This window comes from Octopus sinensis, linkage group LG5 (genome assembly GCF_006345805.1).
Source record: "Octopus sinensis linkage group LG5, ASM634580v1, whole genome shotgun sequence".
Classification (NCBI taxonomy): Eukaryota; Metazoa; Mollusca; class Cephalopoda; order Octopoda; family Octopodidae; genus Octopus; species Octopus sinensis.
In genome coordinates this window covers 43,322,232-43,339,961 of record NC_043001.1, presented here as the reverse complement: position 1 = coordinate 43,339,961, position 17,730 = coordinate 43,322,232, and the positions used below count along the sequence as shown (strand labels likewise).

The window sequence follows — 17,730 nt, the reverse complement described above, 5'->3', positions numbered from 1 at the left end:
ACTGCGATAACATAATGAAAGAAATATGTAATCAATCTACTCACCTTTCTGCAAAGATTTCTCTTTTAGAGAAATTTCCCACAGTAATATGACAAAGTAATTCATGTGAGATTAAAGTGTTAATTTTTTTTTTTTTTTTTGAAAGTTACAGAATAATATGAGTGCAGATATAACAGCAAGCTCTTTTGAAAAAAAAAAAGTAAAAATAGCAAAGACTGTGACAAAGTGAAATTGAAGAGAATCATTTGACCATCGCAAAACATTGTATGTTTGTGGAACTGAGAATGGGCGTATTTGCAATAAGCATGTTCATACTAATCAGATTACAAGAAACGAAAACCCATATATTGCTCTCATTATTGAATATTAAGGCCGAGGGATTCGCAGAATCGTTGGAGCATTGGAAAAAAATATGTCCCCATTGTTCGGATGTTTTCTCAGTAGTGTTACCACACCTCGGCTCACAGATCTGGGTATTCTCCCATTCTGCTGCCAGTTGCAGCAGACGTTTCCCAAAAGCTCACCAAACAAGTCTGGCATATGTATATAAAACTCGAAGAGCAGACCATCCAATCCCGGAACCGCTCCCTTGTGCAACACGTCACGTGTATCTTCAGCTGTTATCGGCATTTTGCAGGTCTCTATGTCCCTGGCCAAAAGCCGCGGCATACCATCAAGGTAGTAAGTGAAGTTCACCTCCGCCTCTGGGCCACCGCGCGTACTGTTCAGCAAAGTACCGCTGAAATTCCGCACAAATCTGCTTCGACTCGTGTAGCATGTGCCCATCCCGACCTCTTAAAGACCGAATTGTAGTTTTATTACCACGTTGCGCCTTGGCCACCTAGGCCAATCGAACAGCTTTCATTTCCCTCTTGCTATAGAGCACATGCCCTAGCTCTGACAATGCAAACTTCATGCTTGGTGTTGAAGAATTGGTTCAGAACCAATCTCGCTGCCAGCACATCAGTCGCCATGCCTCTACTCAGTGCCTCTTCTAATTTCCCAAAACGGTCTCTCTCTACTCTAGTCTTCGCTAGTTCCCTGCTAAATTCTACAGTTTCTACTCTAATAGCCTGTTTTAAAAAACCAATAATAATAATGAAAATAATCTTTTCTACTATAGGCCCGAAATTTCCGGTCCTGGATTCATTGGAATTTTTTTTTTTTCATTGAGTGAATCCCTGCTACAAAACCCTTTTTGGGGTCCGAAAAACGGAGTGGGGTGAGGTGGAAGCCTCGGAAATTTCACCCACCCCATTCCCATTCATCTTTTCAGAGTTAGGGTTAGGGAAATCCGTCCCGGATTCATTGGAATTTTTTTTTTATCCTTAGTGAAAATCGTGCTGATGAAAAGATCAATGGGGGTAGAGGTAGGTGAAATTTCTGAAGCTTCCACCTCACCCCACTCCGTTTTTCGAACCCCAAAAAGGTTTTTGTAGCATATTAGGATGTCACAGGAATTCATTCAACGGAGAAAAAAAAATTCCAATGAATCCAGGACGGGGGGGGGGGTCCCTTCGCCGCCCCACCTTCCTGAACCAAAATAAGGGATTTGCAGCATATTAGGAGGTCAGGGTACTTGATTCCACTAAAAAAAAAAAAATTTTTTTTTTTTTTCTTAATGAAAATCGTGCATGTGTTACTCTGAAAAAGTGTGGAACCTCAAGACTAAAACAATACCTGTTGTCATAGGTGCCTTAGGAATGATAGCAAAAGGGGGTGGTTCTTACCTAGTTCAGATACCAGGAAACCCCAAAATGGTAGAAATTCAAAAGATAGTGCTCATGGGAACTGCCCATATCCTACGTAAAATACTGTCTATGTAATCTAAAACGCTCTAGAACAATACAATGTACAAAACCAAATATATGACACCCTAGGCATAATACCAACTTGAACTTCTAACTTGTCTCTTGAGGTCTCTGGGTGAGATTTGGAGTTAACTTGTATAAATACAAAGCAAAAGTCAAGCATAGCAACAACAACAATAATAATAATTGTTATAATATTACTACTACTACTAACACTAATAGCGATAATTATTTCTACTATAGGCACAAAGATTGTACAGGGTGCTGAATAGGAGGTACAATCTTTGGTATCTGGCAGAAGCACTGGGTTTACCATTAAGCAAAATAAGCAAGTGCTAAGGTCATCAAAGGAGGCGGGGGAGAGGGGCACCACAGAAATGATAAATGGTTATTACACAAAGGAAATCACTTTAAACTTGCTAAAATAATATTCGAAGTGGTTCATGTAATTGGAAATATAATTTCGAAGTGTTCATGGTGTTAAAGTGAGGATCTGATCAAAGACTACAATAACAATAAAAAAAAGGAAATTTTCAAATGGAAATAAAGTGAAAGTATACAAAAATAAATTGTTTTCCATCTTACTGTTAGTTTTCTTTCATTTTTAGAAATAAAAATTTATGTTATTACGGAGATGTACTTGCATAGCAAGTGACACAAAAAACCGTTAGATTCACTTCAACATTTAAATTTAACTTGTCGAAGTATTTTCATCGCTTTGAAACCGCGAGCTGTTCACCTGTTCAGTGAACAGGTCAAAGTTTCAATGCAACGAAAATATTTTGACAAATTAAATTTAAATGTTGAAGTGAATCTAATGGATTTTGTGTTTTTAAATGGCTTATAAACCTCTTCCACGCTGCAAAATTTATGTTATAGCTTATTATTGTTTATATTTTGAATTACATAATATGGGTGCACCAAAATAAGAAAGATGGAGATGTTTTGGTAATCTTGAATGGAATACAGAGCTGTTAGAGTAGATATGTAAAATTCACCGTAATCTAAATAAAGGGAGTAAGAGTACCGAAGAAGAATGGTTACCCTAGGTAGGTGTTAAAGAAACACTTCAAGCAGTGTCTACAATCAATATCTAGTCCCTTATGCTTATTGAGTAGGATCAGATCGTCAGTTTTAATGATGATGGTTTTGCATTGGTATAACCGACATTTACGTCCTGTTGTGTGATAGGGAGGGGCAGAATCAATGATCAACCATTTAAATTTCATTCCTTTTGAAGATGGTTTCGGTTAAAGAGGTGGAAAGTCGGAGTTAGCTGTTGTGAAACGAATGAAAATGCACAAGGATTCTATTCTTTGACACCGACAGTGGAACCTACGGGAATACAATCCTTTCTACTATAGGCACAAGGCCTGAAATTCTGCGAGGAGGGGACTAGTTGATTATATCGACCCCAGTGTTTCACTGGTACTTAAGTTATCGACCCCGAAAGGATGAAAAGGTAAATCGACCTCTGTGGAATTTGAATTCAGAACGTAAAGACGGACGAAATGTCGCGAAGTATTTTGCCCAGCGTGCAAATGATTCTGCCTGCTCGCCGCCTTTACCTACGAGTATATAATACTTCAAGACGTTGTGAATCTTGAAAGTACACTTGTAGACATTTTTCCTCACACAATTCCCATTTAGAGAGCAGATTCTAGATGCTCTACAATTACAGTTATAAAGGGATCTTTACCCTTTGAACGGCAGATCGAGAAATTAATTTTTTGTAACTAAGCACTTTCAAACTTCGGATACTGGTAGGATGTCATATAAAACATCTTTTACTCTTAGTGTTTACTCTTTAATAATTAAAGTCAGTTTACTACATGGAGAGAACATCACCGGCATCTCCATGGAAAATGGAAAATTTACAGTAAATTAAATAAAATAAAGAATAAAGCTGTCTATATTTATCTACACATACAGAAATGAAATATAATTACGATATATACTATAGATAAGGCGTACCCCCACCCCCAAATGTCTAAAAAAATCACTCCTTGTCCTATCTGTGAAGTGGAGCTCCCATAATGCACTAAATCTTTTTTTTTTTTTTTACCCTGAATATGCAATGCTGAAATCGAAGTGTGTCAAACACACATGGTGTATTTTTATGCCAACAAACGGAGAGAGAGAGAGAGAGAGAGAGGGGGGACTAGGGGTACCACCTAAGGGCAAATAACTCTAATATACATTATAGTTATTTACCTTTCAAAGTTCGGACAGATAATGACGTCCATTATATCGGGATTTACTAAAAGTTTAATAAACCCAAGGTAAAGATCATAGTATATATATATAATACTCTCTTTAAAGACTTTTATTGATAATTTTCGTTTATCAGTTGAATCTTTAATTGTATTATTATTTTGCTTTTGTAAAATTCATGATAACAATAAACATGTTTCTATAATAAAATAGATTACAGTAATAATTTCTTTAATTGCCAACTCATATGCCCCTTTAATTGTCAAAAAATATGTCCCTTTAAATTATTAATAATGATATTTTTAACGCAAAGATTGAAATTACAGTGTTTATTATTTGATAAATATCCGACCTTGAATGAGCGCTGTCAATGTATGATGTCGGTAAAGCCAAGTCTGCACATCAGTTGGAAAGATTCATTCTTTTTCTTAATGTCATTGAAAATAACGTAGACAGCAAGCAATTCAGTTTCTCTTCTATAAATCTGAGAGATCGTATCTTTTTAAGAAATTTGTAATTCCGACTCCTAGAATAATGTATCTATTTGTAACTTAGCAGCAAGTACTTGGTGTAAAGTACCTTAATGGCATAGTAACTTTTAGTGAATTAATTGAATATATAAATGTAATGAGATCTCAATCAATTTCAACCATATTATTAATAATTTAGGAAGAGTGTTTATGAATTTTCCACGTAATTTAATTTAATCTTAGTTTAAATTTTGGTACAAAGCCAGCAACATCAGAGTAGGGGTTAGTTGATTACATCGACTCTATTTGCTCGGCTCGTACTTTATCAACCCCGAAAGAATGAAAAGCAAAATCGACCTTGGCGGAATTTGAACTCAGAACGTAAAGGACCAGAAGAAATGCTGCTGAGTATTTTGTCCAACGTTCTCACGATTCTGCTGGTTCTTAATCTTAAAAAAAAAAACAGAATAAAATGAAGTTCAGTTTGTTAAAAAGACTGGAGAAAGACAACTAGTTAAATTCGAGAATATAAGAATTTAAAGAGAATTGCTGTAGGATTTCTCAATCATTATTGTCGTCCAGTAAACTTAGACAATCGTATTTGAAACCATAGCTAGCAGCTTTCTATCTTTCAGCTGAGAAATATTAACCTCACTGACACGAATTTGTATGGGATTTGTGTTTTCTTATCTGTTGTTAGCAAGAACTTTTACACTAAGGGCATATAAACATGCTATATACTTTATACATGGAAGCACTCCATCAGTTACGACGACGAGGGTTCCGGTTGATCCGAATCAACGGAACAGCCTGCTCGTGAAATTAACGTGTAAGTGGCTGAGCACTCCACAGACACGTATACCCTTAACGTAGTTCTCGGGGATATTCAGCGTGACACAGAGAGTGACAAGGCCGGCCCTTTGAAATACAGGTACAACAGAAACAGGAAGTAAGAGTGAGAGAAAGTTGTGGTGAAAGAGTACAGCAGGGATCACCACCATCCCCTGCCGGAGCCTCGTGGAGCTTTAGGTGTTTTCGCTCAATAAACACTCACAACGCCCGGTCTGGGAATCGAAACCGCGATCCTATGACCGCGAGTCCGCTGCCCTAACCACTGGGCCATTGCGCCTCCACATACTTTATACACTCTTCAACAGAAAGGAACATGATGAAATAAAGAGAGAATAAAAAAAACTTGTGGAGTTAGTGGTCAATCATTGCAATATACACACAGATACATGCATGTGGAAGCATGTACACATATATGTGCATGTGATTCATGTATATATATGTGTGTGTGTGTGTGTGTCTGTCTGTTTGTGGGTATATAGTGCAAATCCTTTTCTTGTCCTTCCTCATTCACAGCTGTATCATCTTTACTACTCCTGCTGCTTGTTCCATTCCACTCTCTTCTGTATCCTTCTATCATCCCCAACTCATGGCTCCATGCTCTTCTACCCTTCAGTCCTACCCATTTTGGCAGTCTGCTTCCCTTCATTCTCCTTCTCATACAATCTTGCAAACTGATTTTTCAACTTACCTTGTGGCTTGTGGAGTCACTTAGGCACCTCATTACCATCATCTATCTCTTGCAGCACCTATTGTTTTTCTGTTTCTCTTCCTTTCTCCAAATAGATGTGATAGCCATGCAGATCTTCTACAAGTAACTGCACTCTCACTTCCCCCATCTCATGTGGTTCAGTCTTCTCATCCCCTAGAATGAATCCCCAGGGTTTGTAGTTCTGTGAGCTGCACGGAAATCTCAGGCACAAAATATGCACCCAGTCCATGCTGTAAAGTGGTTGGCAATAGGAAGGGCATCCAGTCATAGAAACCATGCCAAAACAAACATTGGAGCATGATGCACTTCTTGAACACATTAGATCCTATCAAACTGTCCAACCCATGCCAGCATGGAACACTAATGTTAAATGATGATGATGATACACACACACACACAACTTTTTCTTTCATATTTGATTAAGTTGGTATTTTTTCTTTTCTCATATTACAGATTGATTTCACCATGCACAAGACTATTTCACACCCAAGGAACTCCTTTGTATTTCCAGACAACTGATTTACTTTAGTAAGTTTGATTGCATTTTATAGTTTACACTGTCATGTTGCTGAAGGTTAGGTCTTCGAGTTTATCTGTGTTACATTCCTAGAAATAACTCTAATTCCATAAAACATGGTCTTTTTATTGCAGTTAAGCTTTGTCAAGTAAGATCAGTTTTGCAGGGAAGAATGCCAGTTAATATGGTTTGAATTACACTAAGTCAAGAGAGATTACATCATTCTCAACAATAAATTAGTACATTTTTTCACAAATATTTAATTGAAATATTACATTTTTGTTTTTGTTTTCCTTTTTTGTAAGTTTTAACTTTTTAATGGGTTTCTATTTTAAAAATGTTTTTGATATCCTATCAATTTTACTTGATGCATTGGAAAATGGAGAATTATTCAAATTAATTACACAGGCCAACAATAAAAAAATTTTTTCTTTATTGTCAAAAAAATGTGAACTTGAACTAGGGGTTTTTTGACACACAGAATCTGAAGGTGACAACCATTTATTACTATCACATCAAGATTTTAAGATACTAGATCCATAGAATTTCATTGTTTTTTTTCAATAAAACAACTTACAAGGAACAAGATATAACTTACAAACATACATAGAAATTGATTTTCTTCAAAATCAGAACATTTTCTGAAAATTCTAGTGAAATAACTTGTAAAAATTAAAAAATTTGTACTGACAAATTACATTGTTTATGCCTAATTTCCCATGAATTTGCATTTGGATGATTTTCTTGAGTGCTGAGCCTCAGGAAAATCATGAACTGAATTACAGCAATAGTCCACTACGATATGCAAGTCCCATCTGCCTTGATATCTTTGTTCTATTGATTCTATGTCCTGATGGAAACATTCTCCCCATTAGTCACTTGTGTCACCAAGATTTACAGGGAATTTATTAAGGGGATTTGGAGATTGTGCAGCTTTATGCTCTTATGCTCCCGACTTTTGCAAGCTCTCCAGCATGCTGTTGACTATTTCAGCTGCTTTCTGTTGCCCAGAAAGTCATTTACAACTATTACAAGTGAATTCCATGTTGCTGCTTCAATGCAATTCATTGAATTTATAAAATTCCCATCTTTCTTTGATTTTCTGATTTGAGGCTCATCAAATGTTTCAGCTTTTATCTTTTCACTGCTCAGACAGGGAAATGTGCTGCAGATATAGTGAAAGCATGGTCCATCTTTACTCTGAGCTTTAATAAACTACTTCATAAAGCCAAATTTGATAGGAGTGGAAGTTGGATGATTATTTTCCTGAAGAGAGAGAGAGAGCAACCACTATATTAATTTATCTTGAACCAAATTCGATGACTGGCACTCGTACCAGTGGGGCGCTAACAGCTCCATCCGAGTGGGATCACTGCCAGAGCAGCTGTTTGGCTTCTGTGCCAGTTGCATGTAAAAAGCACCATTTGAATGTGATCGTTACCAGCGTTGCCTTACTGGCACTTGTGCCGGTGGCATGTGAACAAAACATTCGAGCAAGGTTGTTGCCAGTGCCGCTGGACTGACTCCTGTGCAGGTGGCATGCAAAAAACACCATTTGAGTGTGGCCGTTGCTAGTACCACCAGACTGGCCCTTGTACTGGTGGCACGTAAAAGCACCCACTATACTCTCAGAGTGGTTGGTGTTAGGAAGAGCATCCAGCTGTAGAAACTCTGGCAGAAATGTTAGCATGCCGGGCGAAATACTTAGCGGTATTTCATCTGTCTTTACGTTCTGAGTTCAAATTCCGCTGAGGTCAACTTTGCCTTTCATCCTTTCAGGGTTAATAAATTAAGTACCAGTTACGCACTGGGGTCGATGTAATTGACTTAATGCCTTTGTCTGTCCTTGTTTAGCCCCTTGTGGGTAGTAAAGAAATAAGATTGGAGTCTGGTGCAGCCATCTGGTTCGCCAGTCCTCAGTCGAATTATCCAACCCATGCTAGCATGGAAAGCAGGCGTTAAATGATGCTGATGATGAACACTTAATTGAGTTCATGTTTTTTTTTACTTTATAAAGATAACTACATTATTGTGTAGTAATTCTTTATCATCTTGTACATTTCTTTCTATTGCATGTACATTATTTATAAAATAAATTAAAATTATTCTTTTTTTTTTAACCCAGAAATGAGTCTATTTCATATAAATGAAAGTTATTTTCATTATTCTGATCAACTGCTGCAAAAATTTGAGTTTGCCTTATAAATATTTTCTTTTTAGTGGAATGCCAATGAAAAAAAAGAAGAAAACTGATATCCAGGTGGTTATGGCTCGAGAACAACGAAAACGAAAAAAGATTGAAAAACAAATTAAAAAACTTGAAAAATATTCTCAAAAATTAAAACCTATTGAGGAAGTCCAAATAAGTGCTCAACTTCGGAAAGAAGTTAAGTAAGTTGTCTTTAAAGATAATCATGAATTTCTGATGTTTATTTTCATTATAGATATTAAAAAGTTGTCAGAAATGGTGAAGAACCAGTGTACTTTACACCTTTAGATTTCAGACCACTCTGTCAAATGTAATGTTTATTTATACACACTGTTTTGAATTACCCTTGCATTATCTCATAGCTTTGAAATTTTGATGATGTGATTGTTTATTTTAAGAATGGCATTGTAGAATATGGTCAGTTTGAACATATAATAAGTAGAATATTTGGCTGAATATAGTCTAAATACCAAAGGGTGTATTTCTTCTTTTTTAGTTTAAAATCAACTAGTCAACTTCTTTCATTCATTTTGGATTAAAGTATTAAATACTTGACATATGCTGAGATTGATTTAATTCAACACAGTTTTGTCTCATTGTATATGTAATACAAATTTCATTTTATATCCATTCTGGCCTAGCAAATGATATGTTGTGCCCATTAAAAAAAATGTAATTTTGTTAAATTTTATTCCTAACCTTATATTATTTTCATCTATTACACAAGCTGAATATTATCCACTACTTCTTCATCATCATCATCATCTTGACAATTAGTAAATTACCTTGTGACTTATTGTTTTGCTTCCCTTTTGTCTATGTTGATTAATATTTGAACAGTGGTTTGATGGTATCTCTCTGAGATGTTTGTCAAATATGTATGTGGCACAATGTCATCATCATCATTTCCACTTTTCCATGGAATTTATTGAAGCAGATTTCCTATGGTTGGATGCCCTTCCTGTCACCAAACCTCAACTGTTTCTAGGCAAGGTTATATTTCCCCATGGCCACATATTTTTTACAGAAGACTGGAAACAACATCACTTCTATGATGTTTTGCTCAAACCATCATGATGTTAAAACAAGGTACACTGTCCTGTACCAATGTTTCATGCAAACTGTTAGTGGTTAATAAGGAAAAATTTACTATTATTATTATTGTGCTGTCAATAAAAGGTTTAAGGTGGCAAGCTGGCAGAATCATTAGCATATTGGGCAAAATGCTTAGCGGCATTTCATCTGTCTTTAAGACCTGAGTTCAAATTTTGTTATGGTCCACTTTGCCTTTCATCATTTCGGGGTTGATAAAATAAATACCAGTTGAACGCTGGGGTCAATGTAATCAACTCATTTCCACCTCCCTAGTAGAAAGGATTATTATTATTATTATTGTTGTTGTTGTTGTTGTTTGTTGTTTGTTGTTGTTGTTGCTGCTGCTGCTGCTGTTGTTATTGTTATTGTTATTATTATTATTATTATTATGCAGCTGTCAACAAAAGGTCTCCAGAAACTTTCATATCCACCCATTTACTAAAGAGTGGAAAAATATTGAACATTGTTATATTTCAGTTTTGTAAACATTTATTAACTTGTGTTTTAGTGAGATGTACTAGTCATCCAGCATGATAGCACCAATCCCATCTCAAAGAAAATAGTATTTGAAAATAAGAGAGAATTTTACAAAAAGACAAAAGCTGTAAAAATCCTGCCAAAACAGTTACAGAAGTCTGATGTAGGCTTCTGCCTTGCCATCTCTTGTCAAACCATCCCACCCATGCCAGCATCAAAGGCAGATGTTAAATGATGATGATGAATAGCAATAGCAGCCATTTTGCTATCATTGCTAGTCAAGGAAATTCCTTAATATTGGTTGGATCCTGAAAGAGGAAAGAATGTGGAAAAGTATGTTACAAGGGATAGTACCTCCTTGCCTTTGCAAAGGATTAGAAACTGGCAAAGAGAGCTAAATATTTGTTTTGCCAAAATCAGTGGTTTCCGTGTCTCCTTAAGTCCTAGTTGATGTGTGAAATAATTCAGTTTCCATTGATAAGGGCAGGGCATATGGGAGTGTGTGCTTGTTCTTTAACACCACATAAATGCTCACAAGTTGATGATGCAATATCTAGGGTGACGAAATGCAAGGATCATACACTACTAGTTCATACACACTTTGAATGATAGCTGTAGTGATTTTAATGTGGCAAAATACTTTTATTATTTAATAATCTAATTCTTTTGTTATTTAAAGTAGAAATGTGTAAGATTATTCATGTATCTCATATTCAGACAGATAAATAGATATTTTATGAGTCTTTTTATTTGTGTTGTTATATGAATGTGATTTTATGATTTTTTTTTTTAAAGTCAGAGGCACCGTGCTAAACCAAAGTTGTCATTTGAAGAATCTGAAAATCGAATACTACTGAAAAAAGCTTGGTCAGTTTACCAGAAAAACAAATTTCATGAAGACCTGATAGCAATGGATAATGCTGCAACTGCTCAGAGTGAAGCTTTAGCTGAACTTCGAAAAGAGTCTGAAGAACTCTATCATTTAGCTATTCAGGTAGTAACTTTGTATTTTTTTTCTTTCTTCTTTGTTAATAGTAGATGTGTGTGAGAGTTTTACTGTTGAGAAAATTTTAGGAAAAGTAGTGAGGAGTTGTCAGTTTGTCATAGGAAATTTGAAGTGAGCCTATTGTTTACACCTCTTAAGTAGTTTTCCTAAAAATACTTGTAGACTAGGGCTCACCAAACTTTTTCAACCATCGACTCCCTTTAGCCACTTCTCCTTCTACAATGACCACCCACTTCCTTTAAAATATCTTAATACCCTACCATACCATATCTTACACACGTACCAGGTAATGATACTGGCACAAACGTTTATGAGATATGTATTTAGTATCTCATCTTCCCTAGCAGGCTTAGTCATTAAGCAAACACTTGACAGTCCGCATCCCCTCAAATCACTGATTACGATATCAGGCCTCAAACGTTAGCAACAGCAGACTTCTTGCTGCAGTGAAAAGTTTATGTTTTCCCATGTTTCATGGTGCTAAGTATTTCAAGTTCATCTGGGTGAGCTGGTCTTTTGCATGCCAACTCTCATTTGACCCCCTGTAATTCCTTGCCGACCCCTAGGGGGTCTGTCGGACCCCTTTCTAGACTGTTTCTTTAACTGCTGTTTTAATAGGCTTATCCAATCAGATTATTTAAAATCATTCAAAATAAGAAAATTAAGAATTCATTCTTTTCTTCCTTTTCCATTGTTTCATTTTATTTCTGTACTAATCTTGTTCTAATTTTTCTTTGCTGTTCTTCATTTCAGTCCATGTTTTCAGAACCTGCTCTCCTACTGATTATGATTCTTTGAAGTATTTTAATATACTTTATCTTCTCTAGACAATTTCAATTTTTTCTCATCTGTTTAGTGTATTTGAGAAAATCATTTGTTGTATTTTCATATTGCCATGGCTGTCTTGATCCTATGTCTCCAGCTACCTTCCTCCATCAACTACACAACACAATTATTTCAAATCACATATCTCTAATTATAGTCCTCTCGCCTGAATACATTGGCTTATTGACTGACAATTATCATATTACAACTTTAGCTATCTATCTTTACAAATAGATGTTTAATGAGTATAAATTAGCATTGTTTAATCAATTCAATAGCTCTCTCTTTTTTATTCTTTTAGATTGATGAGCAGCTTATACCTTATACACATCAAGGACCTGTGCGAACAATTCCAATTGATAATTATGAGCCACCTGATGGTGACTACAAAGACACATCTCGGAAATGGGATTAACCAAGTACAGTTTTGTGATTGGTCAAATGGAGTTAGTTTTTATATTGTAATAAATTATTGAAACTTTATGATATTGTAATTCTTATTTGAAAGGTGTATAGCAGAAAGATTAGTTAGTTTACCAGACTAAGAGAATTTAATTCGGCTATCTTTATATTTTAACTTACTTGCTTTTCATTCTCCTGTTCATAAAATAAGTACAAGCCATTTACTAAAGTTGATTCAATGAACTTATTGTTTGTTCTACTATAAATGTTCATGCCATATCATAAATTATTACATATTTTTGTTTCGATAGATTTTAATTCTTGCTGTTAAAATGTAAAATCACTGTACAAAGACACAGGCATGGTTTTGTGGTTAAGAAGCTTGTTTTGTAGCCACATGATTTCAGGTCCAGTCCCAATGTTTAGCACCTTGGTAGGTGGAAGTCTGTCATATATGTTTGTCTCCCTTGACAACTGGTGTTGGTTTATGCCCACCCACCCCAACTTAGCAGTTCAGTAAATAAACTGATAAATGTATAAGTAATTGTTTGATCAATGGCAGTGCCCCAGCCTGGCCAGTCCTATAACAAGTAAATGTTTTCAGTAACTCTCCTTGATGGTCTTGCTGGTTCCCCTACCGCTATGGTTTTATTGTTTAGTAATCAAAATCTAGTCCATCTGTTAGGTCTACTTTTCCTCACACTGCGATCATCAATAATAGCATTTCATATTTCATTCACCCCAATGCCAGCGAAGGCATGTGCACCACTACTGTGTAATATTTCAATTAACGATATTAAATAAAAAAATTATAGTGGCTGTGTGGTAAGTAGCTTGCTTACCAACCACATGATTCCGGGTTTAGTGCCACTGCGTGGTACCTTGGACAAGTGTCTTCTACTACAGTCTTGGGCCGATCAAAGCCTTGTGAGTGGATTTGGTAAACGGAAACTGAAAGAAGCCCGTCGTATATATGTATATATTTGTGTGTCAGTGTTTGTTCCCCCAACATCGCTTGACAATCGATGCTGGTGTGTTTACGTCCCCCGTAACTTAGCAGTTCAGCAAAAGAGACCGTTAGATTTGCTCGACTAAAGGCGGTGCTCCAGCATGGCCACAGTCAAATGACTGAAACAAGTAAAAGAGTATATATGAACATGAGAAGTAACTGCACAAAATAAATGCTAAATATTCATGATTGCTCTGAGAGTTTAATTATCACAATTGGCCTCAATAATGTGCATCTTTATTCACTAAGCATGAATGCTTAGTATATGTGCACATAATATACTCACAAATTCTTTCATCTTAAAACTTTTGAATTAATTCATCCTTCCAGTCAGGATTGCTAATTCAATAAATTTCTAACTAGATCTAGCATATTTTAACACAATATAGCCAATGAATACAATCATCTAGCTGACAGAAATTTAATTATTTTAAAAATAAGGATCTTTCCGGTTTGAACAGCAGTTTTTTTCTAGCAGTGTCATATGAAATTGTCACCCATAATTATGACCCTAGTATCGATCTATTGCATTTCAATCTTTTTTAGGGTTAGGGTTAGTTAGGGGTGGGGGGAAGGGTATTTTTTTTTCTTCACAAATGTAAATAAACCCAATCTGTTTCTTAAACGAGGGACATATTCATACGGCACAGAATGTTTTTTTTACCTCAATAGACGTCATTGATTGGTTGAAATTGCAGAAAAAAACAACAAATATCTTACAAACTATAGAATTTTCTCAATAAAGCCAAGAGAAAAAGATGTTTTATAAACACATTCTACCAGTATACGAAGTTTAAAATTTTTTAGTTACCTAGAAATTATGTTAAAAACTGCCGTTCAAACCGAAAAGATCCAAAAATAATGTAGATTATCATGCTACATTCATTGTTAGCAGTTTACAATTAGTTGAACTAATCATATTTCACGGCAAATTTAAAGACCTACTATATTAGGCAATTTCAGAATGGTCATAGCAGTAACAATGTGACTCGGAGGCTATTTAGCCATTAGTAGTCTGTTTCTGTAACCCAGAACATAGGTGTTATTGGTGCTGAATTCAGCTTTCCTGACTACCCAAAGTGAAACTAAACCAATTTCTGTTTAGTATTGAAAAATGAAATTTAGATGTTATAAGGGAAGCTAAATAAGGTTTGGTAGACTGTTTTATTAAAATATTTACTTTTTAAGAGAATCCTAAAATTTAATTTATTGTTCTTATAATTCTTTAAAAATATCTATTTCTCATAACCATATATTAGTTAATCAGGTAATGATTTTAGCTAATTCTGGCTATAAATATTATCTGATTGTCATCATCATCGTTTAATGTCCATTTTCCAGGCTGGCATGGATTGGATGGTTTGACATGGAGCTGGGGAGCTGTTCAGATTACAATTGTCTGTTGTGGCATGGTTTCTACAGCTGGATTCCCTTTCTAATGTCAACCATTTAAGTGTGTGGAGTGCTTTTCACATGCCACTGGCATGGATGCATTTATGAAGCACTGACCCCTGAAAGAATAAGCTTGTATGTATGGAAGACAGCGATTTTACTTAAAACAAATTGCCACATTCCCGGTCCCTTGTCATTTCCTCAATGAGGCCCAGCGTCTGAAGATCTTCCCTCCACAATTTTAATTTGACAGCTCTGGCTTCGATATGCCAAAATGAAAGGAGAGTACTGTGGCAAATGCTATCAATAACTTAAACAAAATATGAAATCATAAATATACACAAAAGCTGAAAGAAAGAATTAGTTTTGAAATTTTTTCTTGAGGCTAGAGAATTGCATCTACAATTTTAATGGATAAAGAAAAGTATTTCAATGACATTAAAAAATTGCACACTTCTTGCAATCTTCAGTAATAAAGGATTTGTCATCCTTATTCTTTGCATAGAAAACTTTTTCTCAACAGAACTCATCAAATGCAATGCTTAAGAATACCTTTTATACAAGCTGTTAATTTTGCTAAGGGTTTATAATTTTTTATGATGCTAAAGGATAAGAAAGAAGACAGCTGAAGAAATATTTATTGCAAACAATAACTGGATTTATAGATATAATGATAGACAACAATTATAGTCTGTTGCAGCATTCTTTTGTATTAAGTTGTAGATTTTCCCTCATTATTTAAATTGTTTGAAACGATTACAGATTTATATTCAGAGAAACATCAAATAAAAACACAGGCATTCATCACCACAAATTAGTCTCTAAGCTTAATGATGTTCAGAAGTATGCCAAGAGTCAGATATTTATCCATCAACATATATCTTTTAAAATAGGTATAATTTAGTTAACTGGAACTGAATACATAGAAAGACACATGCTTTGTTGTAAACAACTTTGAGTGACCTAAGAAACTTCATGGTGAATATAATTCTGATCAGAATGTTGTATGGAGTTTACCTCTAGAAACCCATTTTTTCACACTTCAATTAATCCATTGAGAATTTTTATTACCGCTCAAAAAGCTTTGCTTGAATTCATTTCATCATCATTTTACATCCACTTTCTGTGGTGGTAAAGTCTGGATGGTTTGACCAGAATGCTATTTGGAGTATCACACCTTGCTCCAATGTCTCAGTTTTGGTGTGACTTTTTGGGCTGATCAGGTCAATTTGTAAGACTAAAGACCTTACAATTGAGAGAGAGAATAAAAGTGAGTACGATGACAAAGGTGAGAGGTTTAGGTTGAAGGAAATTAATCTATCATGAGAGGAACAGTTTCATTGCAAGAGGGTAATAGGAGAATTTAACAGACAGAAGGAAAAGTTTTTTTTCCAGTTAATATTTGAACTATTAAGAAAGATTACAAAGATGTTTAAGAGATACTAATGGTAATCCAGTAAGGTGGTTTAGTATAATGTGTGTGTGTTCATAAGCATAAGGTCTCCACATTAGGGGGTACTGTTATTTTGAAAAATTATGTCTTAGTAGCTAACCATTGACATGTATCTCCGCTCATATTTGTGGTGTGTATATAATACATATACTCACACATTTGCATATATGTATACATTATTTTGGTAGCTACAATAAAAATAAAGGCAACAAGTTATAAAAAGTAAGCAAAAAATTTTACGAACTTCACAGTACCAAATAAAATGTACGCAACAATACTGTAATAAGTAACCAGTCAGCTTGTTACATAATGGGCAAATAGATGTAAAGATGTTGATGTCAACAGATTGATAAAAAAAATAGCAGATTACTGCATTCCTTTGCAACAAATTTTTTTTCTCTATGTAAAAAAGCAAAATTCATGAAGTCTGATGTATGGTAATACATATTGCCAACACTGAAAACAGTGTTTTATGCATGGAAAGAATAGTCTGTTTGATATGCTGTGCTATTTTTATGAAACTGGTTATATACAAGTAAGTTCAGAAAATGAGAGAATATGAAAATTACTGGATGATATTTGAAAAATAGTTGGCTCTCCTATGATATAGTTGTTTTAACAATAAGCTGTGCCTTATTGCTCGGCAGTGATGTAAGTAAAGCATTTCAAAGTTTGATTATTGTGGAGATAAATTATAGATTCAACTACATATTCATTATTAAAATTTTATATATAATACAGACACACAATAATCATTTTACACAATTCTCCCATATGCTAGAATGGTTATGATGCTTTGGTTTGATAAGTTTCAACAGCTCAGAAGACCAGATCTTGCTCTAATGTCTCATTTTTGACATGGTTTCTACAGCTGGACTCTTCTTAATGTCAACCACTTTACAGAGAGTATTGTGTAAATTTTTTTGTTGCACCAGCATTGTTGGGGGTCACCTTGCAAAGCGAAATAGAGCCCATAATGGTTGGGACAAATTTATCATTGTGAGCAGATGGTAATGGTGACAGGAAGCACTAATTAAATGGACTAAGTAATGGATAGGTCAGTCCACCAGCGATACCAGCATGGTTGTATTATTCATCAGGGCTCAAGACAGTTTTCACTAGAATTACATAAGTTAGTTGTTGGGTGTGATAGAGAAGAATCTACCAGAGATAGGAAAGAAAATGAAAAGTAGTGTCAGTAGGTTAGAGAGTGTGTATGTGTTTGATACGACAGTAGGGAATGTTAAATCGGAGAAGATGCATATTGTAAAATAATAAAGACAGGAATG

The 17,730-nt window shown here is 35.1% G+C and overlaps 1 protein-coding gene across 1 annotated transcript; it reads left to right on the top strand.

Moving 5' to 3' along the window:
- The first annotated feature begins 3,919 nt into the window (after nt 1-3,919).
- LOC115211856 (39S ribosomal protein L40, mitochondrial) lies at nt 3,920-12,668 on the top strand. The gene is made up of 5 exons (XM_029780584.2): nt 3,920-4,093; nt 6,510-6,584; nt 8,794-8,964; nt 11,150-11,348; nt 12,487-12,668. The coding sequence occupies exons 1-5, from the start codon at nt 4,047-4,049 to the stop codon at nt 12,598-12,600; spliced, it is 606 nt and encodes a 201-aa protein (XP_029636444.1). The 5' UTR covers nt 3,920-4,046; the 3' UTR covers nt 12,601-12,668.
- The last annotated feature ends 5,062 nt before the right edge of the window (nt 12,669-17,730 follow it).